Source organism: Manihot esculenta, chromosome 12 (genome assembly GCF_001659605.2).
Source record: "Manihot esculenta cultivar AM560-2 chromosome 12, M.esculenta_v8, whole genome shotgun sequence".
Lineage (NCBI taxonomy): Eukaryota > Viridiplantae > Streptophyta > Magnoliopsida > Malpighiales > Euphorbiaceae > Manihot > Manihot esculenta.
Window position 1 is genome coordinate 4956119 of NC_035172.2, and position 27423 is coordinate 4983541.

The 27423-nt window shown below is 32.3% G+C and overlaps 3 protein-coding genes across 3 annotated transcripts; 2 read left to right on the forward strand and 1 right to left on the reverse strand.

Annotated features, from left to right (window-relative positions):
- Positions 1-190: 190 nt before the first annotated feature.
- LOC110628420 (non-specific lipid-transfer protein 2) lies at positions 191-544 on the forward strand. Its single transcript, XM_021775069.1, has one exon. It carries the CDS (start codon positions 191-193, stop codon positions 542-544), a length of 354 nt encoding a protein of 117 aa, XP_021630761.1.
- Positions 545-1491: 947 nt separating this feature from the next.
- LOC110628422 lies at positions 1492-2009 on the forward strand. Its single transcript, XM_021775070.1, has 2 exons — positions 1492-1820; positions 1967-2009. Exons 1-2 carry the CDS (start codon positions 1492-1494, stop codon positions 2007-2009), a joined length of 372 nt encoding a protein of 123 aa, XP_021630762.1.
- A 20832-nt stretch (positions 2010-22841) lies between these two features.
- On the reverse strand, positions 22842-24804 carry LOC110627841. The gene is made up of 4 exons (XM_021774213.2): positions 24528-24804; positions 24217-24423; positions 23452-23655; positions 22842-23279 (listed from the first exon to the last, which is right to left on the reverse strand). The coding sequence occupies exons 1-4, from the start codon at positions 24531-24533 to the stop codon at positions 23226-23228; spliced, it is 471 nt and encodes a 156-aa protein (XP_021629905.1). The 5' UTR covers positions 24534-24804; the 3' UTR covers positions 22842-23225.
- Between the last annotated feature and the right edge of the window lie 2619 nt (positions 24805-27423).

Genomic DNA, 27423 nt, shown 5'->3' on the forward strand with positions numbered 1-27423 from the left:
AGATCGTCAGTGCATCTTTTCCAGAATTTCTGATACTCCAACCTATTAGTAATTTTTATTAACTAAATAAATATAATTTTTAATTACTAAAACTGGTTTAAAAGTAGCCTATAAATAACCAGCAATGCTGCATGAACCAAGCAACACAGTTGAAGGAGTTAATTAGTTAAAGTTAAAAATTTGTAAAGAAATGGCGAGCAACAAGGCGATTGTGGGCTTATGGGCATTAGCATCGGTGCTATTGCTTGTGATAGGCAGTGGAAACACTGTGCAGGGAATCACATGCATTGAAGCCTTAACTGAATTGGCGCCATGCACTCCCTTCGCCGGAGGCACTGCTCCATCGCCCAATCCTCTTTGCTGTTCCCCCGTACAGAATGTGAACAAGGAGGCTACCACCACGGAAATACGCAGACAGCTTTGTCTATGTTTCCAGCAAGCTGGTTCATCTGCTCATATTAACCTTCAGAAATTGAAGCAAATTCCTGACTTGTGCCATCTCCAAATTCCGGATCCCATCGACCCTACGGACTGCAGCAAATAAAGATTTTCAATTCTTTTATTTTAACTTTAATTAATTTCCTTCTTTTATTTAATTATGTGAAATTTCGAACTGTGAAATTGCTAAAAAATTTATTTATTTTTTGAATTAAAAATTAAGAATTAAGAAAGCAAAACCTAAAATCTCTCAAATTTATTCAAATGCACTTATTACTATACTAAATTTGTGAGTGCACTAAAAAATTTAATTATAAATATAATAACCGGCTTGAATTACTAAATAAATTAAATTAATCATTTTAAATTAAATAAATAATAAATCTGAAAGTTATTTATATCGAAGCGGTTACATTTCCTCATGCTGATTTCAATAAATCCAAAAGTTATTTATTTCGAGACGGTTATATTTTCTGATGATGATTTCAATAAATCTGAAAGTTCAATAAATTTAAAAATTATTTATTTCGAAACGGTTATATTTTCTAATACTATTTATTTCGAGATGGTTATATTTGATTTCAATAAATCTGAAAGTTATTTATATCGAGACAGTTACATTTTATCATGCTGATTTCAACTGTTGTTTTGTGGTTTGCAGGATTTTATCCATAACAAGAACTACTTACCAAATTAAGATTTAATTTGGTGGATCTATTTAAAGCATCATTATTTGTCAGATAAAAATTAGGTTAATTCTCTTTCAATTTTACAGTGCATCTTAACCTCAATTTTTTTATATGGCCATTAAATAAATATTTATTTAATTTTTTGTATTTATTATAATATCTCAACAAAAAATCAAACATACCAGATAAGAATTGAAATCTTAATAGTATTTTTTTAAATATATATATATATATATATATAAATAAAATATAAAATAAATATTTGAGATTTAAATTAATAAAACTAGTTTAAAAATAGCCTATAAATAACCAGCCAAGCTGTGTGAAGCAAGCCACAGAGTTGAAAGAGCGAGGCTAAAGAACAATGGTGAGCAACAAGGTGATCACGGTGGGTTTGTGGGCAATTGGATGGGTGCTATTGGTGGTGATAGGCAGTGGAAACACTGTGCAAGGAATCACATGCAGCAGAGCCTTAAGAGAATTGGACCCGTGCACGTTCTTTGTGGTGGGGCCTGATCCATGCCCTCTGCCTCCTGCTGTACGGCCGTGCAAAGAGGCTAACAACCCTGCAATACGCGAACAGATTTGTAAATGTATAAAGGACGCTGCTGCAGCTGGTGGTTTTAGCCTTATAAAAGCTAGGAAAATTCCTTACTTGTGCCATGTCCAACTTCCCATCAACTGCCTTGGACCGTAGAGGTATTTTTTATTTGGCAAATGCTTACAAATTCATGTAAGATTTCAATTTTTCAAATGACTTTTTTTAATACAAATTTTAATTTCTGATTTTTCTCTTGCTCAAACTCTAATTTCAGCTCTTCTTTGTGGTGTGCATGCAGGATTTCAACCATACAGATACAGGAACTGCCTGAAGAGGAATAAATTATAGAAGAGAGACATTGATTAGTTAAGTAATTAGCTATGATGGTAGCTAGGCATGTATTGATTATATCAATAAGATCATAAGTGCATCTTTTCCAGAATTTCTGATACTCCAACCTAGCAATTTCAATCAGTTTTCCATTATCTATGTATGAATGTCCGCGCTTCAATTATTGCTGCAAGAGACATTTAAAATAAATAAATAAAAGATAAAGCAAGAAATGAACTTCAACGGCATAAAATTATTGGGTGCTTCTTGAGCTGTACAGGTATTGATAGAGCATAAATTAGTCCATTTTATATTAATATTATTGATAAATATTTACGTGATTTCTGCTTAATTTATTGCTTTTAATATTATTTTGCAGAAAATAGTGTAAAAGGACAATTTGGAGAAACACTCCCTAAAACTGCCTTATTTGGAGTAAAAGAGAGCCTAAATGAGAAGAAAATATTTTGAAGTGTGAATGTTGAAGCAATTGGACGGCCCATTTCCGCAAGCTCAAATCAAAGCCCATTCACAATTACATGGGCAGCGCATTTCCTCAGCTCCAGCCCACGGATGGGCCCTGCTGCTTCAACGCTCCCATTCGCATTGTGGACAACCCATTCACCAGCACATGGCCGCAAGCCCACCATTCCCTCCAGTGGACCTGTCCATGCACAATCAAGCACATGGACTCCACCTTGCATACGTGGACCAAAGGACTTCGCTTCACCAAGCTTCATCAATTCCTCACATGGACGTGGACCCCAGCGCATGGACCATGGACCAAAGCACTCACAATGGACCCGCCAATGCAATGCTCTCACGTGGACCGCACTTCATCTCTTGCCCATGGCCCGCTTCCCTTCACGCGGAACAAGCCCCGCCACTTCAACATGCACAGCACATTCACGCGCCCCCACTCCAGCTTCACGTGGACATTCGCACACTCAATCCATTCCCAGGCCAGCAATTTTCCTAAATAGTGCGCTCCTCTGCACTTATAAATAGAACTTCCAGTGAACAATTCAAGGGACGACAGCACCTCCGATTTCTCCATTCGGAGATTTCCGCTCCAAGCGCAAGGCAGAATTCCATCCTTCGGTTTTTATTTCTTTTCCCTTTTATTTATTTTCTATTTTTAATTTAGCCAATGAGTGGCTAAATTCTTTCATCTAGTTGAATATTGGTTAAAATTTTAGTTAGTTAATGAGTTGTGAGACTTGATCAAATATTATTTAATTTTTGAAAATTCAATATTTATGCAATTTCATATTTAATCTTCATATTATTTTGTAATTGAAATCTACGTTGATTTTTTTATTGCAAAATAATTATTTGTTAATTTGAATAATTTAAGTCCGTAATTGCTTGGGTTATTCTTACATGAGGACACTTGGGATAGAACCCAAGGAAATTGCATGATCTAGCGTTATCTCCATACGTTTGGGTAGCTGGTCTCTCTCTTTTTTAATGCAATTGACAATTGTTTTGATACCTAAGGCTCAAGGACGTTCCTTGGCAATTTATTAATTAGTAATTAATTAGAGGACGTTCCCTAATTAATTAGAGGACGTTCCCTAATTAATTTATTCCTAAGGAGAGATAATGGTGGTGAGAAGCGTCTTTCATCTCCATAACTAATTTATTGGGTCAACTCAAAAGAGCAAAGTGTCTGTGATCAACCCCAACAACTAAAGTGGATCCAATATTTCAACTAGAGCTTTCTCATTATTAATTACTTTTTACTTAATTATTTGCTTTCTATTATTATGCTCATTATTAGTTACTACAATCAATCTCAAAACCCCCCATTTTACTTTTACTGCAATTTATTTTTATTCAGCTTTCAGTTTATCTCATTTGATCCCACTTTCAGTTTTTATCTCATTTTTTGTTTATCTCATTGTTTCAGTTAATTTTATTGGTCTTGTTGAGAAAAATAAATAGGTAATCAATTCTCTGTGGATTCGATCCTTTCACCACTATCTGCAGTTGTAAATTGTTGATAACCAGAAAAGTTATTTTTGGCCGGCTTCGACAACCGCGAGTCAGGTATATTTGGTTTCTATTGCAATATTTGCACCAACGAGTATAGGAAAAAGTAAAAGAATAGGAAAAGTGTGTATTATTATGAATAACAGATGGGCTTAAATATATATATACAGTCTGTTTATATCTTATAAATAAGGGAGTTATACACATCTAAATACAACAGAAAACTATTTTAAAACACTCGAAGAAGGTTTAGTATTATCCTTATCTATTATGCCCCCGCAAGATGGTGGTCGAGTTCCGACACCAGTCTTGTTCTTGAACTTTGTAAACTCTGTAATTGGCAATGGCTTGGTTAATAAATCAGCAATTTGTTCTTTAGAAGAAACATGGGTAACTCGTAGATGGCCAACTTGAACTTTCTGTCTGACAAAGTGATAATGTTTATCCGGAATTCAAACTTTCAATTCAAGAAGCAGATTTTGTACCCAAATCAAGTTAGTTGTAGTTGTAGCCATTGACCTGTATTCAGCTTCCGTTGAAGATCTAGCAACGGATTTATGTTTCTTCGACGATCAAGCGATGAGATTTCTCCTCAGAAAAATGACGTGAGCTCTTGTTGATGTTCGATCATCTCGGTCACCAGCCCAATCCACATCTGAAAATGCATGTAGACTTAATGTGGATTGTTTATGCAAGACCAAACCATGATCAATTGTTCCAACCAAATAGCGAAGTAACCTCTTCACTGTTGCCCAGTGATTGAACGTAGGCCGGTAAGTATACTGAAAGAGTTTATTGACAACAAAAGCAACATCTAGTCTAGTTAACAACAAGTATTGCAAACTTTCAATGATCGCCCTGTATTCGGAGACATCATCTAAAGCATTTGAATCATGTTTACATAATACCATAGATACAGATAGTGGAGTGGCAGCAGATTTTGCTTCATGCATGTTTACTTTTTCCAAAAGCTCTCTAACATAATTCTGTTGAGACAAAAACAGACCAGACTCAGTTCCTGTAACTTCCACTCCTAAGAAATAATGCAAAGTGTCCAAGTCTTTGATAGAGAATTTCCCACCAAGTAACTGTATAAGCTGCTCAATCAAAACAGAGTTATTGCCAGTGACGATGATATCGTCGACATAAACAAGAATGTAGACACAGTGACCATTCTTGAACGACATAAACAAACAACTGTCGGATTTCGACTGTTCAAAACCAACACTAATAAGAAATGATGTTAATTCAGAGTACCACGCCCTTAGTGCCTGCTTAAGTCCATACAACGACTTTTCCAAGTGACAAATATAATGAGGAGCATCAGTATCGACAAACTCAGGGGTTGCTCCATAAAAACCTCTTCAGTCAACACACTATGCAGAAAAGCATTATTAACGTCAATTTGTCTCAAAGACCACCCATGAACAACAACAAGAGATAGAATTATTCTTACAGTAGGATGTTTAGCAACCAGCGAAAAAGTTTGATCAAAATCAAAACCAGAGCGTTGAGTGAACCCTCTGGCTACTAAACGGGCTTTGTACCTCACCGGATTTCTCTCACCGGATTTCTTTGGGCATCAGTCTTGATTCGAAATAGCCACTTGCAGCTCACAACATTTGTTGCTTTATCTGGAGAAATCAACTTCCAAGTCTTCTACTTTATTAACGCATTATATTCAGCCTCCATAGCCAATCTCCATTTGGGATTTTTTTCGTGCCTGTGCTACTGTTTTAGGAACAAATAACATAGTTGGAGATTGAGAAATCATTGCCAAACACAACTTCTGAATAGGCTTTCGAATATTATTTTTACTCCTGATAATCGCCGGGTGAATAGACTGATTTTGCACTTGAGGAACCAAATCCAACTGAGATACATCCACAGTATCAGTATTATCAGATATTAAACCAGTAGAAAAACTCATACCCATATCCGTTCCTGATCTGGATTCCGATGTGGCTCCCGGATTTGGCATTGGTTGCAACTGAACCGGAGAAGGGGAAGCCATAGCAGCCACCTTTGATTCTGGCTCCCTGAGACTGTCAATTCCTGCAATTGGTAAAACAAAATAGATGGGAGACCAAGTATCTATGGTAGAAGAATTTGGGCGTTCTAGGTTTTGAGCAAGAGTACAAAAGGGGAACGCTGTTTCTACAAACTCCACATGACGAGAGAGATATAGTTTCGAAGTGAGTGGATCGTAGCACTTATACGCACTCTGCGTGATTGAGTATCCTAAGAAAACACAAGGAACAGAGCTTATGGGAATTAAAGGGTCTGATCCAAGGGTAGCATAAACACCCGAAGACTTTCAATTTTACATAATTTGGTTCTTTCTTATGAAGACACTAGAAAGGAGAATTATTTTCAAGAATAGGAGTTGGCATCCTATTAATTAAGTAGACTGTCGTTTGAAAAGCATAGGACCGAAATAAAAGTGGCAAATTAGCTGAATGAAGTAAGGTGAGTCCAGTCTCAACAATATGTCGGTGTCTACATTCAGCAATTGCATTGTGTTCAGGGGTATAAGGCGGAGTGAGAAAATGCAAAATCCCATTATCTTGTAAAAAACTCTTTAAATGATGAAATTCCCCCCAATTGTCTGAATAGATTGAAATAATTTTCATGTCAAAATAATTCTCAATCATTTTCTTATAAATAGGAAAAATAGAAGACACATCCGACTTTCGTTTCAAGGGAAAGAACCAGATATATTTAGTATAGTGATCGACAAAAATCAAGTAGTAACAGAACCTATCAACAGAAGTAATCGGGAAAGGACCCTAGACATCAGTGTAAATTAATTCCAATAGTTTTGAACTGGTCATTGTGGATTGAGAAAATGGAAGTTTGTGCATTTTGTTGCACTTACAGGAATTACAGAAAAAATTATTATTTACAACTGAAAATTGAAACTGCTTCAAAATAAGTTGCAAAACAGAGGTAGAGGGATGGCCAAGTCAACGATGCCAAAGAGACTGTAAGTGGGCAACAGTATGATTCACACTTGGTTTTAGCAGAACTGACAGATTAGGTGGCCATTCATAAATTCCATTAACGGGCTTCCCTTCCACCAGCAGCGCTCCCGTGCTCAAATCCTTCACATTAAGCAAGAATGGATTAAATGTAACTTCAACATTGCTAGCAGCACATAACTGATAAACATAAATCAAATTCTTATTTAAAGCAGGGACACATAACACATTATTCAGATGCAAGGGCTTTGAGTGTGACAAAAGTTGAACAGAGCCAATATGTGTTATAAGGAGAGAACTACCATCACCAAGAAGAACATCGTCATTGCCATCATATTCAGAATGGATTGCCAAATTCTATAAGTCTTGAACAACATGTTGATTGGCGCCGGAATTCATGATCCACTTAGAATCAGTAGACTGCCCAGTTTATGTCATACAATTAACCTGAGTTTTGTTTGCAGCCTGCGATGCATCATTGTTAAACATCCAGGGTAGCAACTTTTTAAGTTTAAAGCACTGCTTGGTGGTATGACCTGGTTGATCACAAAATTGGCATTTGACTTTTGCTTTCGAAGTCGATCCTCCTCCAGAATTACCAGGCAATGAAACCGTAGCAGACATATTTGATCAATTCCCAGTTGATTGAGACTGAGGTCGAGCATATCCTGATTTGGCAGTATAGTTAACCGTAGTCGGCACAGCAACAAAACCTGATTCGCGAGCCAACTAACTTTCAAAATCAGTAAGTTTATCATGCAAAATATCAAAAGATACCTCTGTATCTCGAGCACGAATTGCAGCAGCAACTTCCTTATACTCCGGGAGTAACTCATGAAGAACATGAAGGACGATTTCGTTCATGGAAATCTGGACACCGGCGGCAGCAAGAGTGGTGGTGATAGCTTTAACTTTCTGTAAAAACTCAGTGATAGTCATGGATCCCTTTTTAGTGGTGAACAGAGATTCCTTAAGACTCATAATCCGAGCCTGTGAAGGTTTTGCATACGTCTTTGCCAGGGTAAGCCAGACATCAGATGCAGATTTCTCACCAACTATAAAAGGAACAATATTCGGTGAAAGAGATGCTAGTAGAACATTTCGAATTAATTGGTCTTGATGAAACCAGATTGGATCTGATTCAATGGTTACATCACTTAGTTTCTCAAACATATTTAAGAAAATCATACCCACCAACAGCGAATACCATTGTGTATGCCAGGATTAGTAATTCATGGAGGTGAGTTTGATAGGTGCTTGCGCTGCAACATTAATAGAAACAAGTTGAGAACCAGAGGACACAGTAGGGGACTGCACAGCTGAAGCGATTGTTGAACTCACAACAGTAGGAGATGGTGGATCCATAACATAGGAAAGGAACACAAATAGAAAAGAAATGGATAAAAAAAAAATGATGTTAAGCTTTCAGCTCTGATACCATAAGAGAATAGGAAAAGTGTGTATTATTATGAATAACAGATGAGTTTAAATACATACATACAGTCTGTTTACATCTTACAAATAAGGGGATTATACACATCTAAATATACCAGAAAACTATTTCAAAATACTCGAATAAGGTTTAATATTATCCTTATCTATTAAAACACCTCTTAGAGTTGCCGATACAAATTTCAGTAGCTATCCATTTGATAGCCAAAGATGCTTCCTTGATGAGAGAGGAAACCAATTAATGATTATGTAAAGCAGTAAAGTTCATTTGCCCTTAGATTTTAATGTCCATCTTTCTGAAATCTGGAGAGTATCAAAATGAAAGGGTATTTGGTTCGACCGGCAGCGACAAAATGATTTTTATTGAAACATATGAATCAAACTATTTTGTAAAAATATAAATGAATATTTAAATAAGTGACGCTTTACTCTTAGACTTTAATGTTGAAGTTTTGTTGAATTTTCAATTTTTAATATAAATCGCATATACATAAAAAATAATAATATTAAATAAAAATAAATATTATTTAATTTTTTTACTGTTTTTTTTAAAGAATTTTTTTTTGTTAAAATATAAAATTATTTATTTTATTTGAATTATCGTAAACGTATAAAATCATAATTCTTTCACATTATAATTTTATTTGTTCATTACAAATATATTGATAACTAAGGTCAAAAACAATTTTTTAGCAACATATCTGATTAATATTCTTTCACTGATTGATGATACTATCTCAATGGCATAACCATCTAGAAATTTGAAAACGGTATAAGATAATGAAAAGGAAGAAGTTCATTTTCTAGAGCGTTATTCAACTGATTGATCGACAATAGTCGAGAAGAGTGAAAATTTTCGAAATGAATGGAGCTCGATTGTGCGCTTTGTTGAGTGAATTGGGATACGAAGGTGCACAGAGAATTTGGGCCCTGACAACTTCCGATGGCCCTTCTAATATGAGGACGCATGCTCCATTCTAGACTGGATCTGCTGTAGCCTCCGCCCTTCAATCGTCCTCTATCTCTCCGAACTCTCCCAGTTATTAACCTGTTCTCTCTCTTCCTCTCTTCCCTTTAATTTTCACAATTTTTATTTTTAAAAATTTCATTTATATACTCAGGAATATATGCGCAGAGAATAAAAGTGTCTTATTTGCCTTCAGTTTGCTAGATTAAATCCTCAGCATGGGGTTAATTGAATATTTTTTTGGGTCGAGTAATTTTCGGATTGCGTTCTCCAGGTATGGGCAATTTCTGCAGAAAGGGAAGCTATTGGAGGTAAATTTCCCATGCATATTCTTTATATCGCTTTTCGTGCCTTAATTCTTGATTTGGGACGGCAGTGATGGTAGGATCACAAAAAGCAAAATCACATAATATAAGTGAATCTGCTAAGATGACAGTTCTTTATAGTGTTACTGTTCTTTTATTCGACATAAGCTCCATTTGGAAGGCTGCTTTGCTCTAAATCAAATCCAGAATTTAAATTAAGTGAATATATCATGACTCAACAGGAGGAGGATTTAGACTTCATGTTAAATTCTAGTTAACTTATTGATTTGACATAAGGAAATTTTAAATTAGGTAGGAGGTGATGATACTGATTCTGAGATTTTGTGGAGGCAGGCATATGGCTTCTAGGCATATTCTGTGTGTTTAGAACTCTTACAGAGGATCATTTTTAGTTTGTAAGAAAGGTATCCTGGTTGTTGGATATATGAAATATAGTTAAGCATGATCTCGCATTGTGACATTTTTTACTTCCAACATTATGCACTTTGTTTATGCTTACGGTGGAGAGAGATTTTCAAAGTAAGAGAAGCAAAGCATGTCATAGTTGTGGATTGTACCCTGTTTTAATATAATGTAATTAAGGTTCTCAAATTACCGTCAAGTATGAAAGTATAGTTTTACCATTCAAGTTCATTCTTGCATTCTGGTATTTTATTTCTTGGGCTGGTAGATTTCTGTTCATCTTTAGGGATGCAACTCTGGCATATAAAGCTGAAGCTATAGAGTTGCAGAGAGAGCTTACGCATCTGCAGTCTCAATTGAATATGCTCATCGGCCATGTTTCACCTGTGGTTCAAGGGAGATGAGCTCGAGTTGCCACAATATCTATGGTCAACAGACACCTCCCATCATTAGATGATAGTCTTTCAGCATGAGATTTTTGGGTAAGGTTTGTTGGATGTTCCACATCAGTAATAAACAAGGAAAAGAAAAGATGGCATATAGCAAGAAGAAGCCAAGCCAAATTGGCTTAAGTCAATTTAGGTGGCTGCAACCCCAAGCAGAAAAGTATTTCAACTTTCGGACCTTTGCATACTGTCATCTAATCTCCTGGTCAGAGAATTCACAGATACTTTCTACCTGTGCAGTTAGAATATTCTCCCTGAGTTGGTTGTTTCTGTATTTATTGTTTCTATGCACAAAATTTTCTACTGGAGGAAACTGCTTGTGGCAAGATGCTACTTATATATTTTGATTCCCCCTCCCCCTTCTCATATAGATACATCTACAGCACAAGAGTTGGCTCATTATCATTCTGGGAATGTTAGTAACTAGTAATATCCTGTTCATGTTTATATTTCTCATGTTCACCATTTGATATTTTAGAATGAATGGTATTGTTGTTTTATCTTTTGTTTAAAAGTATAGTGTATAATGTCAGAGATAAGATACTTGCACCGTAAGAAGATGGATTAGCAGCAGTACAGCAGTAGAGTTATGTTTCAAGATTAACAGGATAGAGATAGGATTTTACACTTATTTTTATCCTTAGCTTTATCTTCAGTTCTATCTTGAAAATTAGTTACTATTATTTGCAATAGGATTTGAATTGTTCTTTTAATTTGGACTTCTGATCTATTCATACGGGTCTACAAGTAGGAGAGCTGCCTTCAACCGTAGGATTTGAATTATTCTTTTAATTTAGACTTCTGATCTATTCATACAGGTCTACAAGTAGGAGAGCTGCCTTCAACTGTGACCTTGCCTTTATTGCGATTCTGAAAGCTCAATGGAGGGAACTCAGGTACCTCAGAGCTTGTTAGAAGAGAGTTCATTTGGTAAATAGTTTCTGCTTGTTTTATTCATTAATAACCCCTTGCTTATAACTAATCAGATACAAGTAGAGTTTAATTTGAATATGGTCATTTATCTAGCTGACAAGATAAAAAATAAAAATTTAATCTAACTACTTAATAAATTCATATAGAGATAAATCTCTTGATCTGAAAAGATATAACTTCTACCACCGATGGACTTCTAATTCTGTTTGGACCGCTTGTTGTAGTGCTTACCTGGGAAGGCATCCCATCACAGGTAATCAGTTGGATTTGGTTCCAATTCTATATAGGATAAACATGGTCAACTCAGGATTAGAGTCTTTGCTGTCAGATTTGAGGATTGGTCTTTATTTAGTCTCTTAAACATAATTTATCTCTGCTAGATGTGGGGCCTGTCATAATTGTTTTTTATGGTAACATGTAGGACATGTTGCAACTCTCTTTCTCTCACTCTTAGCAACAGTGTAGTGTTAAATATAAACTGGGTGTTAACAATGTATACAAGAGCTCTACAGGTGCCAATATCTAAAAGAAAGGGAAAACAAAAAGTAAGGCCAAAGACAACAGTTGAGGCAATATTGTCAGGCAGAGTCTTGGTATGTAGTTCTGGTGTTTTTCATAAAAGCTTCATGACGTCTAACTCCAATGGATGTAGAAAGTGGGATTCCACACACATGTACACACACATAAATGAAAAAATTGTTTGATTTTTCTCTTTTTTTACCATTTTGTTGGTACTAGCATTGTGTTTTCTTGCAAAGGATGGCATTTACTTAGCTTACTCTGATTTTCATCCATGCTTGCTTGGAGATTCATCTTGTATAAAGGAATCTGTTGAGCTCTCTGGTTAAGGATCTTGCCACGGGTCGATGAACCGCCGAATCTTCAGCTGCCTTTCCCTATTGCTTTGATGGAACTCATTGGAGGGAGCCCCGTTACCACTCTCGTTAAAGAGAGAGCCTCTAATCTCGATTTGTATCTCAGAATATGCTTGCTTTATTCATGAAATTCATCCCTATAAATAGAGATTACAATTTATTCATGAAATTGATCCCTATAAATAGAGATTACAATTTATTCATGAAATTGATCCCTATAAATAGAGATTACAATTTATTCATGAAATTCATCCCTATAAATAGAGATTACTTAAAATAAAATAGCAAAATCCCTATCAGAATAAAATAGCACTATGACAGCATATTCTTAATCTAATAAAACTCATTCTTATCTGAAACTAGTCTTTTCTAGAAAGGACGATTAAGTGTTTGATCTGCGATCTACTTGCTGCTGTCGATGATAAGTCTTGCCGATATCTGAAACTAGTCTTTTCTAGAAAGGACGATTAAGTGTTTGAGCTGCAATTTACTTGTTGCTGTCAATGATAAGTCTTGCCGATAAAAGCGTCTATAACAGAATCAGCGGTTTTCTAAGCAACTGTACATGGTATGTAGATGCAGAACCTTCCTCTCTAAGATCTTTGAAGCCACTTCTATCTCCATATTGGTTCTGGTAGAATCTGAAGTTACCAAAATCTGGATGATAAAGATATTCTGAGTCACTGAGTATAAATTGTTTCTATTGAGTGCTTCTCATTACTAAACAATTTCAAATAGAAGCATTGTTTTTTATTTATGCTGATGTTAGTTCTGTAGTCTCTTTCAATGCAGATATAATATTATTCAGAAAATAAGAGGAATACTGTTTTTTTTTTTTTTTTTTGGCATTTTTTTCTTTTTTGCTGGTTGTTGTTTCCTTACAATATGAGTACAGATAATCTTCCAACACAGACAATTTTATATGCTGTCAGAAATTTCATGATTCGGTGATGAATTTAGAAGAGCAATAACTATCAATTTTAACAGTCTTATTTCTGCCATGCTAATTGGGTACATGTTTCTTCACTGCCTAGCAAATCATGCATCACAGCTAGTGTAACTGTGGTCTCAAACCTTCCCCTTCAACTTTTCTAGTATTTTGTCATTACGTAGGACTCTTGTCAAATTGCTTCATGCACCTATCCTGCTCTAATTCTGTAGTTGGCATCTGCCCCACTTTTACCACCCTTTCATATGGAGCTTAGGTATCTAAAATATGTTTTTCTGGGAACAATTATACCACCAAGGCTAACCCAACTTTGCTTAAATCTCCTTTTTGTGCTGTGCATATATATATATATAGTATCTTGATTTGAAACCTTAATTGGTATTTCATATTAAATAATAATTTTTAACTAGGATGTGGAGTAATGTTTTCCAGTTTATTTGATGATTTTGCATGTGATTTCCAAAATGTTGAGCTAAATCTTGAAGCTTTCTCAACCAAATTGACTATGAGATAGTGAAATTGGCTGCAATAGACGTAATGGAGTGTAACCTAAATTTATTTTACCTTTTAGCAACATAATAACCTGGCCTTATTTGAAAAATTCAGTTTCTACCCTTGCAAGAGTCTTGACAATTCTTGTTATGATTCTACAGTAGTTTTTGAAGGATTGCCTTTGAAGAGAGATTGCCTTCATGTGTTTGGTTTCTCGAAGGGAGTTAGGGATTGACATGAAATGATTGGAATAGTTGGTGATAACATTTTTCAGCTAGATATAGCATTGTGATCCCATGCATTAAAGTATCCAATACTTGGGTCTGGGGAGGATTGATGTACACAGCCTTACTTCTGGTTTGCAGGGAGGCTGTTTCTGTAGCTTGAACTCGTGATTTTAGGACTTTAGGTCACAAATGGAGTAGCTTTACCATTACACCCCTAATTTTTCAGCTAGATATGGGCTTTGCAATTTCCCACTAGGATGTCACATCTGAGAAAGTACTTTCTTTAATTTTGTATTCCCTGTCATGCTCATTTTACCGCCTTCTGTTTGTGATTCTTCTGTGTTCTAATTTGACATATTTTCTCTATGATATGTATGCTGCGATTGTAGCCATTAATGAAGGAGCTTGATAAAAGGTAAAGGCAAAACTCTCTGCTGCAGTTGAAGAGATCACCCTCGAACTTTGTAAAAAGAATGAGGTAAGCTTAATTTGCTTGTAACCATTTTTTAATTGGCTAATTTCTTTATTGAACCAATGCTTGGATTCTTGCTGTAATAGACTAGATGTGCTTATTTGAATGTTGCATTGTATAAGAGCAACTCACAGACTCCCAGTAGATCCACCTCGAAAATTTTGGAAATAAATGCATCTTCTAATCAGACAAGTCTAAATTAAAATAACTCGCCAAACCCTAACTTTGGGCAGTGTACACCAGCAATGTAATGACTACTAAAAGAGCATTTGGATATAAAGAATGAAGATAATAAAAAGCAACGATTATGTGACATCTTATATTAATTGTTAATTGATTAGAAAACTGTATTTATTTCATTCACAATGATTAGAATTTATATACCATGTTACTTAGACTCGGGTGCGACTGACGAGTGTCGGTTAAGGTAAGGATACATATTTGTGTGTCGGATTCATGAACTTCTTAAATAGAAAGTATGGGAATATGGATCCGAATTTAGACCCGGGTACTTGATACACTTGTATAATAAACTAAAATAAGAGACACAATAAACATATATAAAAAATAACCATTGTCTAAAGATAACCAATATTTAAAATACAACCAAATAAAACATAATTAAATCAACACTATTTTTTAAATAACTATTCTATCTCCAAATCTTCTTCTTCATCAAAGATAATTGTTTCTAAAGCTGGATCATCAATAGATAAATCAGCAACATCAAGCAAGTCATTCCCTTCCATAGCAAAGTTATCTCCACCTATAAATAACACAATTAGATTTTTTTAATTAGTTATATGTAAATTTACATGCTAAAATTTAAGTTGAAAAACAAAGTTGCATAGGAAAATATATTTACCTGTATCCCAATATTTTGAAGCTCCTTTAGTATAGTTCTCCTGTTTCCTTGAAAGCAAACTAAGATTAGAAGGGATATATACTAAATCTTCAGACCTTTGAGCTGTCAATTTATTCCTTCTGACACTTTGAATAAATGAATAGGTGCTCCAATTCCTTTACAGCAAGAGGATGATGCTGGTTGTGATAGCAACTCGTATGCTAGAGATTGGAGTAAAGGAGTAGATGCACCGTAACTAGCCCACCAAGAAATTGGATCTTCATTTACTCTTGCAGCCATTACATGTGGTTGGTTGAAATAATCTGATGAACTAAAAAATGTTCCATACTCCTTTCGCACTCTTCCAAAATCATCTTTACTAGAAAAGAGTCTTTTCAAGCATTTGTCTTTATTCAAAGGTACCTCCTCATCCTCCTTTGGTGCTTGTCGACGGACCTATTGTTTCCACCTTGAAGCCAATCTTCTCTATAGTACTTAGGCACTAATGAGTGTGCCTTACAATGAAGAGGAGTATTACTTTTATTCCAACGACTCTCTAAAATTTCATGGATAGCATTTGATGACTGCTGGACCTCTGGCATCCTGGTTGAGGTCGAGCCCTAGAGGAAGAGACAGGCCAAAATCCATTGGAGCCCACTACGCAAGCTGAACCATCAATACACTATCCAACCCACGATTAAAGCAGGTCGGGCTGGCCGAGCGTCCAGGCTCACTAGAAAGGAGCCTAGCTCATTTGACGTGAAAGGGAGTAGGAGAGCAAGTCCAGCCCTATCAGCACGAGCGTTGGAGGGAAATTAAATGGCCGCCTGATGAGGATGGACAGGCAGGTACTCTTGTATGTACGGCTCTGCGTGATAGCGACAGGTGGCGGTTATGCGTCACTAGAAGATAAGGGAAAAAGGAATAAGAGGGAAGCGTGACCCTTTCAGACTAAGTTTTTCCATACACGCAGAAATCCTATTTCTCTCTAGATCTCATATCATCAATTGGCGCCGTTTGTGGGAAACGAAGGAAAACGAAAGAGATCTTTCTATCACCGGAGTTTCCATTCCCATAATACCCACTGAGATCCACATGGTTAATCATAACGAAAACCATATTACCAACACTCCAAACGACCTAAGTTGTACTCACGAAGGGCAGTAGTTCTCATTTTCCAGCCCTATAGCCCCATCCAACCAACCGCCCATATTGGACTTCAACAGTGTGTTTTTGTTGACTTCTTTTGCAATCCTGAACGTTTGAGGAGCCAAGTTAGAGAATTGACTGCATGAGTTAGAGCTCTGCAAGTTTCATAAACAATTCATTCATTTATGTAAGACCTTTCTCTTCTTTCTTTCCTTCTACTTGGAGTAACCCAATAGCGGAAAAATGCACGAAGAGACTGCTGAATCACATGTATGTAAATCTTTCAATCTGGCTGTTGTGAGAGGTATCCTAATTGCATTCCCAGGTTACGAACGTCAAAGCTATATCTATGAGGCAAGGGACATACTATCAACTTTGATGCTATATATACATATACATACATACATATATATTTATACTTGGTGATATATAACCATCTATTTGTTTCCCTGTTTATTTTTTCTCTGATATTTGTTTCCCTGTTAAGCAAGCTGTAAACAGTCCTGTCAACCACTGGACATTATAAAACACAGCAGGGATAAAACTATGCTTTCTACTCTCCCTCTTCCTACTCGTGTAAGGCAATAATAGGTACAACTGGAAGCGGAGGCAAAGACATGTCAAACTCAGCTGAAAGTATTGTGAACCTGTTGGCTTAGGGATTGAGGTTCAAATCTGTATTTTAGATGTATAGGTTGCGCTTGAACGACTAGTCCTTTTTCATGCAGAAACTCAATAAATGGACAATGTTGGTACGTAGTATCCTTTTCATATTTCAAGCATGTGAGAACGAGCGCTCACTTGGGAATATTTCTTTCATTTTTACCACCACCTGATTGTGAACATTCGGTCGTTTTTTAAGACGACAGAGATGGTACCTCTAATTTTTCGAAGTTGGGGATAAAATCATCTCCAGAGTTGGATTCATTCTTCCCAAGAATAGCCAGCCTAAGCATACCAGAAAATATTCATGTAATTTGTCTTATCTTGTAGTGTCAATCTCGTATTATCTGCAGGCCAAAGACACAACAACTGTAGCATTTGGACTCACATTTCTATTAAAGATCCCCCTTGTGGAATGCGACAGAAAAACAACTCGCAAACCAACAAGGATTAGTGAAACTTGACAATTCAGCTGCACCCACCATAGTTTTGTCACAATCACAAATAACACTACACAGTAGCTCTTGTGGAGAATTTTCTCCTTCTTGGTTGCCTTGCACCCATCAGCTTCTTTCTCTTTCACTAACCCACATAAATAAGAGGAGGAAATCTAAACTTTTCTCGAGATAGAAAAGAAAGATGCATTTTTGTTTCCCTAATTCAGTATTATAAACGGCAAAGAAAACCCTACTAAACCTAGACAAGCGATGAGGTTTCCCATCAGAGGGAACTGCCATGCATAGGAATCTTGATGGACTTAAAGCTTAGGCTAGTCTTACTCTTTTTATAATTATCTTCTTCTTTCACTAAAGGCTGTGCTGACTTTTGTTTTGTAGTGGATCGGTGGAGATGGCTCCTAAAGGAGCCAGCGTGGGTGGTTGGAGAACATATGCAGGTCCTTTTCAAGGCCACTATTGGGTTCCTTTCGGTCACATTCTCCTTAGCCATTCTCTTTACTTCATTTGTCACATTCTTCTATTTACTATGCCTGTTAACAAGACCCACAATATTTTAGGCACAAAGATAGGCCACTGGATATCATATGTGCACACAGAATTCCACCATTTGACTGCAATCAATGTGTCATCAGACCTTCTTGATGGTAGATTTTGTGAAGCCTACAACACTAGAATGCTCATTTATTATCATACTATAAGTTGTGAATATATTACCAAGTGGCCATTGTCATACCTGAAAGGCTGAAACCGACATATAAATTTTAGAGTAACAATTGAATGGGGCCATAAATGAACTAGAGCTATTTGAAACTTGGTTTGATTAAGTTTTAATTCATTTTCTAAACGATCTAAACTTAAATTTATTGATTTTCTCTCAAGTTCAAAACGAGTCAAGCTTAAGTTTGGCTTAAGCTCAAAAAGATTTTGTTAAATTAAAATTAAATTTTTCAAAATTTGATTCAGCTTGCTTCGTACATGTATACACTTAATAGTAGTTGTAATTACTATAGAAAGAAAAATTAGTAATTGTTTTTAATGTATACATGGATAAAGCTGAATTTTGATGGGATCCATTTGTTGACTTGTCACTTTAAATAAATTAATCTATATTAAATAATTTTAATATAATATAATTTATGGGAGATTATGATTCAAATTCTCACCCTTCTCTCTTTGTACGAGCTAAAGACGAAGAGCCTCTTTATGCTATACCAATTGAGGGTAAATAAGGGATCGAGATGCTTAGTGTACGTAGCTCTCCAGTACCATGGACAATTCACTTCAAAATTTCTTCGGTGAATTTACTAAAAATTATTGTACATAATGAAGCCAAAAAAATAATAGTCATAGAGCAAAGTGATTAAAATGTAACTTACAGCGTAGGGTCAGAAACTTCTTTATTCAACAATTCAGCAGGCATTGAAAACGAAAATTGAAAAACAAAATGGAAGGGAATTTCTAAAATGGCAGATAATTAAGTAGAAATTAACGCAAGAATCGGACAAAAATATCTAATTAAGCTAGCTAAGGTTATTATATATCTTTTATCGAATGCAAAAAGTCGTTTTGGATAATGTTGAGTCTAGAAATGGGATTTTTTAATTAAAAAGAAAATTATTATTTCATCACTTTGTTATAAGAAAATTTATTAATTAATTTTTTTATTAATTTTAATTAAATATAATAAAAAAATTTTAAATATATTTAATATAAATTAATTAATTAATAAATATTTTTATAAAATTAATAGATCCATTTATAAATTTTCCTGTACTACAAAAGTTAAATATTAAAACATTTAATAATTAAAATTAATAGAATAATTAATTAATAGGTTTTTAAAAATTAGAAATTATTTTAATATATTTTTAAAAATTAAGGATAATTAATAAATTTTTCAATTAAAAAATTAAATAGTAAATTTGAAATTAAAAAAAAAAAAAAGGAGAGAAATTGATCCAGTAGAAGATGGAAGACGCACTAGCCCATGTAAATCGTGAAAAACAAGCAATTTATGATGATCTACTGTCGTTTTGTCAAAAAGAAACAATAATCTTGTCCTAATTTGTCTTTTACACCTCTTTATTACTAAACCTAATCTACGTCAACGTCTCATCTTCTATGTTTAAAGTTAAAGTTCTTGCTTTTGGATAGAACGATTGACGATTTTGTTTTTTTCCATCCAAATTTTCAGATGTGTAAAATATTCTTTTTTAATTTAAAGATTTTTTCATGTATCCTATTTTTAAATATGAGAATTAAAAAAATCACTTGAATTTAATTTTTAAAATCCATAATTTTGAAGTCGAGCCAAATTACACTTTTTGAAAACTATTTATAAATTTAACATGTCCGTAAGAGTTTGGCACCCATCACATCACTAATAAAAATCAAATGAAAGTCAGCATAATTGGAAAAATTATATATTAAATTATTTAGTTTTATATAAATTTATGCATTTATTACATGCAATTTTTTAATTAATTTTTTTTAAATATTTAATTTAATAATTATCAAACCCATTTTCAGATAATTTTATATATATCAAGTAGTTTTCTTATTAAAAATTAATTTTTCTTATTAAAAATTAAAATAAGAAAAAATTACTATTTATTCTTTTAGTATTATTAATTATTTTTTTAATTTTAAAAATATATTAAAAGTTTTATTAAAAAATTTATTAATTTATTAATTAATTATTTTATTAATTTTAATTATTTAATATTATAAAAAAATTTAAAATACTTTCTATATAAATAAATTAAATAATAAATATTTTTTATAAAATTAAAAGATTAATTAATAAATTTTTAAATATTATAAAATTAAAATAAAACCATTAATAAGTAAAACTAATAAAGTGATTAAATTAACATATTTTTAATATTTTAAAAATATTTTAATAAATTAATTAATAATTTTTTTTAAATGAATCATAGAACTCCTCAACATAACCTTTCTAAATCATTCAGAAGAATTCTGATTATTATTAATATTATTATTATTTTAATGAAAATATGAGGAAATTTAATAGTGAAATTGAGAAAAATAAACAAAGAGGGAATGGAGGAAGAAAAGTATTTAATATTCCAAGTTGCATGCGGAAGCAGAAAAAGGAGCAGCAGCATTTGCCAGTTTTATCTTTTATCTTACATTTTCTTTTCTTTTTTGTATCTCTGAACTGATAGACACTCCTACTCAGCTTTGTTTTTCTCTGCCGACATCTCTTATTTTATCTTTCTATTTATTTCCAATTTTCATTTTTTTATCTAAATTAGTATAAAACTTTTTAAGGTTTTACTTCAATTCACTTGTCGTCTTTTAAATTTAATTTTTTTTTTAAATCAGTAATCTCCCTCAATTCTGTGTTATATCATAAAAATTCTCAATATTAATATAAAATTTATATTTAGAGAAATTAATTAGTAAATTTTTTTAAAATATTAGAAATATTTTAATATATTTTTTAAAATTAATAAATTTTTTTATAATATAAAAATTAAATAATAATATTTTATTATTATTATTATGTTTGAATATTCTCCAATATACATGTCGTTTTGCTTTATATTAATGTATAAATTTCCATATTATGTTTTAATTTATAAATAAGCAAACCGAAATTTATTTGTCTGCTGTTTTTTGTATATGAACAGAAAGGTGCCACAAAAGCTTACTTTTGTCCTTAATTATAAAAATATTAATTTTTTTATAACATAGAACTATTATTAAAAAAATAAGTAAAATTAATGCAAATTATATTTTTCTTAATTTATTTAGTTTTATTTAAATTTATTAATTTTTTAATAATAATTCAACAATAAATTTAAATTAAAAAATAAAATTTTACATTTTTAGCTCCACTATATATTTAATTGGATTGACTCAGCAGAATAAAGATAGAGTTTTTTATTAATTTAATTAAAATAAAATAAATATTTTAAATTTATTTATCTTAAATATATAAATTTATATGAATGAATCTTTCTTTTTGGAAAATATGCAAGAATTAATTTCAGAATTATATAAAAAATTAAATTTAAAAATAATTAGAGTATCCGACCGTAAGTAAAAGAAACAGAATCACGATTTGCTCGTGTGCCAGACAAGTGGGTGTCCAATTAAAGTTTATTTAAGCCGGGCACTTTTTCTTTTTCTTTTTTTTTTTTAAAAAAAAAAAAACTTTATATTTGATAAAAGTATATTGTCTGAATATATTACTGCAATAATAAATACTATTTATTGTCTGAATATATTACTGCAGTAATAAATACTTATTTTCATAATTTTTATTTAATTTTTTATTACTTTAAAATTATTATTCATTTTTTAAATTACAGTAACATATAAATTAATTATTATAATTTTATTTTATTTTATTTTCAAAAAATATTTTAAAATATTTTTTAATATTTAATAAATTTTAATATATTTAAAATGAGTGTAATTAAAAAATTAATAAAAAAATATTTTAATATATTATGAAAAATAAAATAAATAAAAATAATCATTTTTAAAAAATTATATTTCTTATAAAAGATAATTTTTTTAAAATATAAGTTATTTTTCATAAATAAACATAGACTAAATATCTATAAAGCTTGAATAAGAAATTGAAACTAGATTTATAAGCCACTTCAAAATAAGCGTGAATGTAATGATAGAGATCACTAAGGATATGTTTGGATGATTTTTTTTTTTTTTTGTATAAGTGGTTTATCACTTTTTAATTATGATAATATAAATTTTTTATTATCGTTATATTTAATTACTTTTTAACTCTCATCCAAACAGAATATACGAGACTTAATGAGAGGTGAGACACAAGATTTACAGATCCAAATGGGTAGAATAGAATTTCTGAAACCATCAAAAAATAAGTGATTCAAGCCATTTAAAAATGTCAAAGAAACACTGACTGTTATTAAATTAATTTGAATATCAAAGTAGATGGATCCAAGATGGTTACCTTCTTCTTAAATGTACATATTACTTTTCTTTTCTTTTTTTAAAAAATAAAAAAATAAAAAAAGAATTCAAAATTTGAAATAAGAAAAAGTGGCATACAAAAATAAAGGGAATCACGTGATCTTACATTACAATGTCAATGTGTCTCAATCAGTCAGTCCATTAATTAAATCCTACCAAAATATATGAAATGTGGTTTTCAATGATGTCTTTTGACTAAGGAAACTACCTCTAGACAAGAACATAAAGAGATGCTCAAATACTACTCATTCATTACTCTCCCTTCTCTTCATTTCTCTTACAAAAGGGATTATACATTTCTCCACGTCACACTGAGAAAAACTCGTCTAAACCCAGTTCACATAGACCACAAATAGATGAATTTTGTGTCTTAAATTTATTATGAATTGGATTTAGGCAAGAATTGCTCGATATACTTATGGGTCCAGCCGAAAGAAAGGGCAATTAAAAATAAAATTCTTCAAATAGACACCAGTAGTAGTTACCGTTATATATTGCTCTACAATGATAATATCATGGAAATCCAATAAGTGCATAAAAACACATAATTAGTTTTAATTATGTATGTTCTTCTCATCCGCAAGTGTATTTACTTCTCCTACAAGCTTCACAACACACAATTTGGCAGCAAGCAGCTTGAAAAGAAGCCTAGACCTCTCTTCTGCACAGTGAACACCAAATAAAGAAGCAAACTTTAGTGGAAAGTCAAAAAGATACCTTAACTATATTAATATGATTGAGCATGAAAGAAAATAAAGCTAGATAAATAATTAAATTAAATTAAAGGAAGATAGAAAAGAGATGAAAAAATGGGGACTAGCTTAGCTGCATGCCTTTTTGGGTTTTGCATAAAGGAGCTCTGGTGGGATTTTGTATAGGTCTTCATCAACAGGCTTAGGTGTTGTTCTTGGTCTAGTCACCGTAGGATTAGGCGGAGGAGGAGCTGCAGCAGTGGGGCTCGGTGGTTCTTTCACGTCACCAACCACCCAACTTTGCTGCTTTTTCTCTTCTTTGACACGGGGGTGACGTACTTTTCCCTGCAATGATAGTCAATTATGGATTTCCAATCTTAATCATCATCCCATTTTCAAATCCATAAATGCATTTAACATATATCATATGCTTCCATCATCACCGCCACCATTAACGCCAACAACAGACAAGATGATAATTCATTATATTGAAGAGAAAGCAGTGTGGATTTTTCGGGAAAATTTTCCCTCTATGAATCCATCATCACGAGCCATCTATGTGAAAGTGGAAATTTTGCCTTGGTCCCCTCCTAGCTATGAGCTACTCAGAAAGTATTCCTAGAAGACTCTTTTCTTGTTTGTTTTTCAATTTCCCATACTTACAAGAATTTTTAAGCATTTCCTTTACTTGTGAAAACTTCTTTTCATGAATCTTTTTTTTCTTTTTCTTTTTCTTTTCTTGTCTTCTTTTTCGTTTTGTGTTTTACGCTGCTGCCTGGTGGCTGCAACTTTTCATGAATTATCGTGTGCATGGACATGAACTAATTACAATATATCCTATGAAATTCAGAAGTGTTCAAGAACACAAAAGAGGAAGAAAATTTTCAGACAAGCTTAATTACGTACCCTTCGGCGAGGAACAACAATCATGGCCGGAGTGACGACATCATTTTCATACAAATCACCAGCAACATATAAATCCCGATCCTCAGAGTAACTGTAACGAAGCAACCCAGCTTGTCTAGCAGATTCAAAGCACTGAGTAAAAGGAAGATCATTGTTCCAATCCCAGCTTCCAAAGGCTGGTACATGATTCCTAGAATAATAATAATCCTACACAACATAAAACCCAGAAATTAACAAGCTTTAAAATCAAAACTTTGGCATGGCATACACGCTTCTCTATAAGAACGAATACAAAGAAGAAAGAGGCTCACTTCCATAAGATTGAAAACAGAAGATGATGAGTAGAGAAGTCAAGTTGGCAGAAATCTTGCAGGTGGACTACTTGAAAGAAAGAAAGAAAGAAAGAGTTTTTAAAATGCAATGTCTTTCTTTGTTGGAGCTGCTAAGCGTGGGCACAAAAACCAAATATATATAAAAGAAAACAAAGGTATGGTCTTGTGGAGGGATGGATCCAAAGCAAATAAACTTGTAAGGGTAAAAAGAAAACTACTCAGATAACGAAGTTTCACAGTAACAGACAGATAGACAAAGAGGGAAGGGCCCTATAAAAGAGAAAGCAAAGGGTATTGGATCATAAGGAAATATTAAAACTTTTTTAAATTTTATGGGTTCTTTTTATATTCTATCCTTTTTATTCTTTAACTTGTATCAGGGTTTTTGCTTTACCCAGTTTGTCGCTGATCAGATGTATATTCCAATGCATGATTAATATCTATGGGTAGTTGAGTTTCTTTTTTCTTTCATGATGTTCTCTTCTCTCCAAGCAACAATTTTTTTAAAAAAAAATTACTATTTATGAAAAAATCTCACTAAATAATTTTTCAATTTAGAAAAAATATATATATTTTTAAAATTTTAAAAAACCTACTGATTACTGATTTGTATTCTATTCGTTAACTTTATTATTGCAAAAAAAATTAAGTTTTTATTGATATTACAGAGATTAAATAAATTTTATATAAATTAAAATCACACGTCAGGGAAATTGGGTTAGCTAGCTTTTCTTTTCTTTTTTTTTTCTTTTTAACCCCACACGCGTACCCAGAGGGAGCCTGGTGCTTTGTGCTTGTGCAATACCTAAACCCAATAGGCATTGGCTTAGGCTACACAGTTTTCTTTTTTTAATAAAAAGGTAAAACTAAAATTAATTGTCTAATGACTGGTGAATTCAGATCAGGTCAACGCCCCAACACCTCAGCCTCTGGCTCCAGCTTCAAGGCCAAGCCCCTCTACTAGGCAGCAGGCTGTTAAAAAAGAATTGCTTAATTTAATAGCTCTGTACTTCTTGGCAGGGGGTAAAGGCCATGACATGTGCAATGAAGGCATGGGCTTTGTTCTCTCCAGCTCTCAAATTCCCATTTTTAAATTAATTTTTTAGCCATTTAAATATAATTTTCCTGGACCTTGAATTCATGATTATGGTAGTGATGGTCCTTCTGAATGAATGTTCAGTGAAAGTAAACAAATGTTTAATTAATTTATTTAAATGGGTATTAAGAAATTTTTAATTTTAGGGAATTTTTTTTGTCTTTTCTTTTATGGAGATTCTAGCCCATTCTGTTACTCTTACTCACAGTCACAGGTTACTAAAAAGCCTCAAAACCAGAGCCGAGGTAATTAAAAAAATTGAAGGGAAAGAAAGAAAAAGCAAGAGAAGAGGCAGATGAAGAAGGGCCCTCTCCCACTCCCAGCTTCTGTTATAATGCCATGACCAAACGTTAGCTTCTTCTTTATTCTTGTTATTTTGTCGTTTCCATAAATCTTATATAACTTTTTTCATTGCCTTGTATTTTCAAATAAAAATCAGAAATAGTAATTTCACTATTTTTCACTTTTCATCGATAAACGAGCCACCTCGGCCCAATTAAATTCGAATGGTGGGCTTAACCAGCCCACAGAAAGAGTCCCATATGCCCAGTTCAGTTCTCCAGCTTTTAGGCCTGCTTACCAGAACCCTTTTGCAGAACTGGTCCAACTGGATGCTATTATGGGACTCTGATGTGACCCAAAGTTCCGAATTTATATCCCAGTTGGGCCCTTGCTAAAGAAACAAACACCTATAAAGTGCTATTAAAATAAATTTTAAATATTTACAATAATTTATAATTATATTTAATATTTTAAATTTTAAATAATAAAATTAATTTTTTTAATTTAATTATAATTATAACTAAAAGTATGAAATTAAATTTTTTAAAAATAATATTAAAATATGATATAGCCTCTAAAGTTAAATATATATTTTTATAACAGTAATATCATTTTTTATTAATACTATTATTTACTTCATATATCCACTTTTATATAACATTATAAATTATCAATAAAAATTTAAAATATAAAAAAATAAAATTTTTATATATTTTATTGTATTTAAAATATTATTAATAAAAAATAAAATTTTTAAATATAAAAAATATACAAATACTTTATAATATTGAGTGTAAAAAATATTTAATATATATTATTTTTATATAATATCAATTATTTTGTAATAAATATTTCTTAAATGTAATATATTTATATATTACATATAATAAATATAAGATATATTTAATTTTAATATAAAATTTAAATTTAAAAATTATATATTTTATTAATAATATAAAATTTTAAATAGTATATTGTAATTTATCAATAACTTTTTTAAATTCAATTTAATTCTCTTGTTAAATTGAAAAAAATTAATTTTATTATCTAAAATTTAAAATATTAAATATAAATGAAAATTATGTAAACGTTTAATTTTTTTCATTTAATACCCTTAAATTTATGACATATTTATATAAAAATCAAATTTAAATTTTTAACTTTAAACTTTAAAAATTGATAAAATTATTTAAAATATTAAATTTTATAACAATTATATTCAATTTTAAAATTTGAATTAAAAAAATGTATTTTATGTAATTTATTTTATTATATTCATATAATACATAAATAAAAATTATTGATATAAAAAATTAAAAACTTTTTAATATTCTACAATTTAATTTAACAATTCAACTAAATTTACTTTTCTTCCCTATTTATAAAAGAACACAATTTTAACTTTTTCTTATTTATCATTAATTTCAACAGATATTATAATAAATTTTATATTTATCGGTTTCTTTTAAATATATTATCGGATATCAATTTTAATAA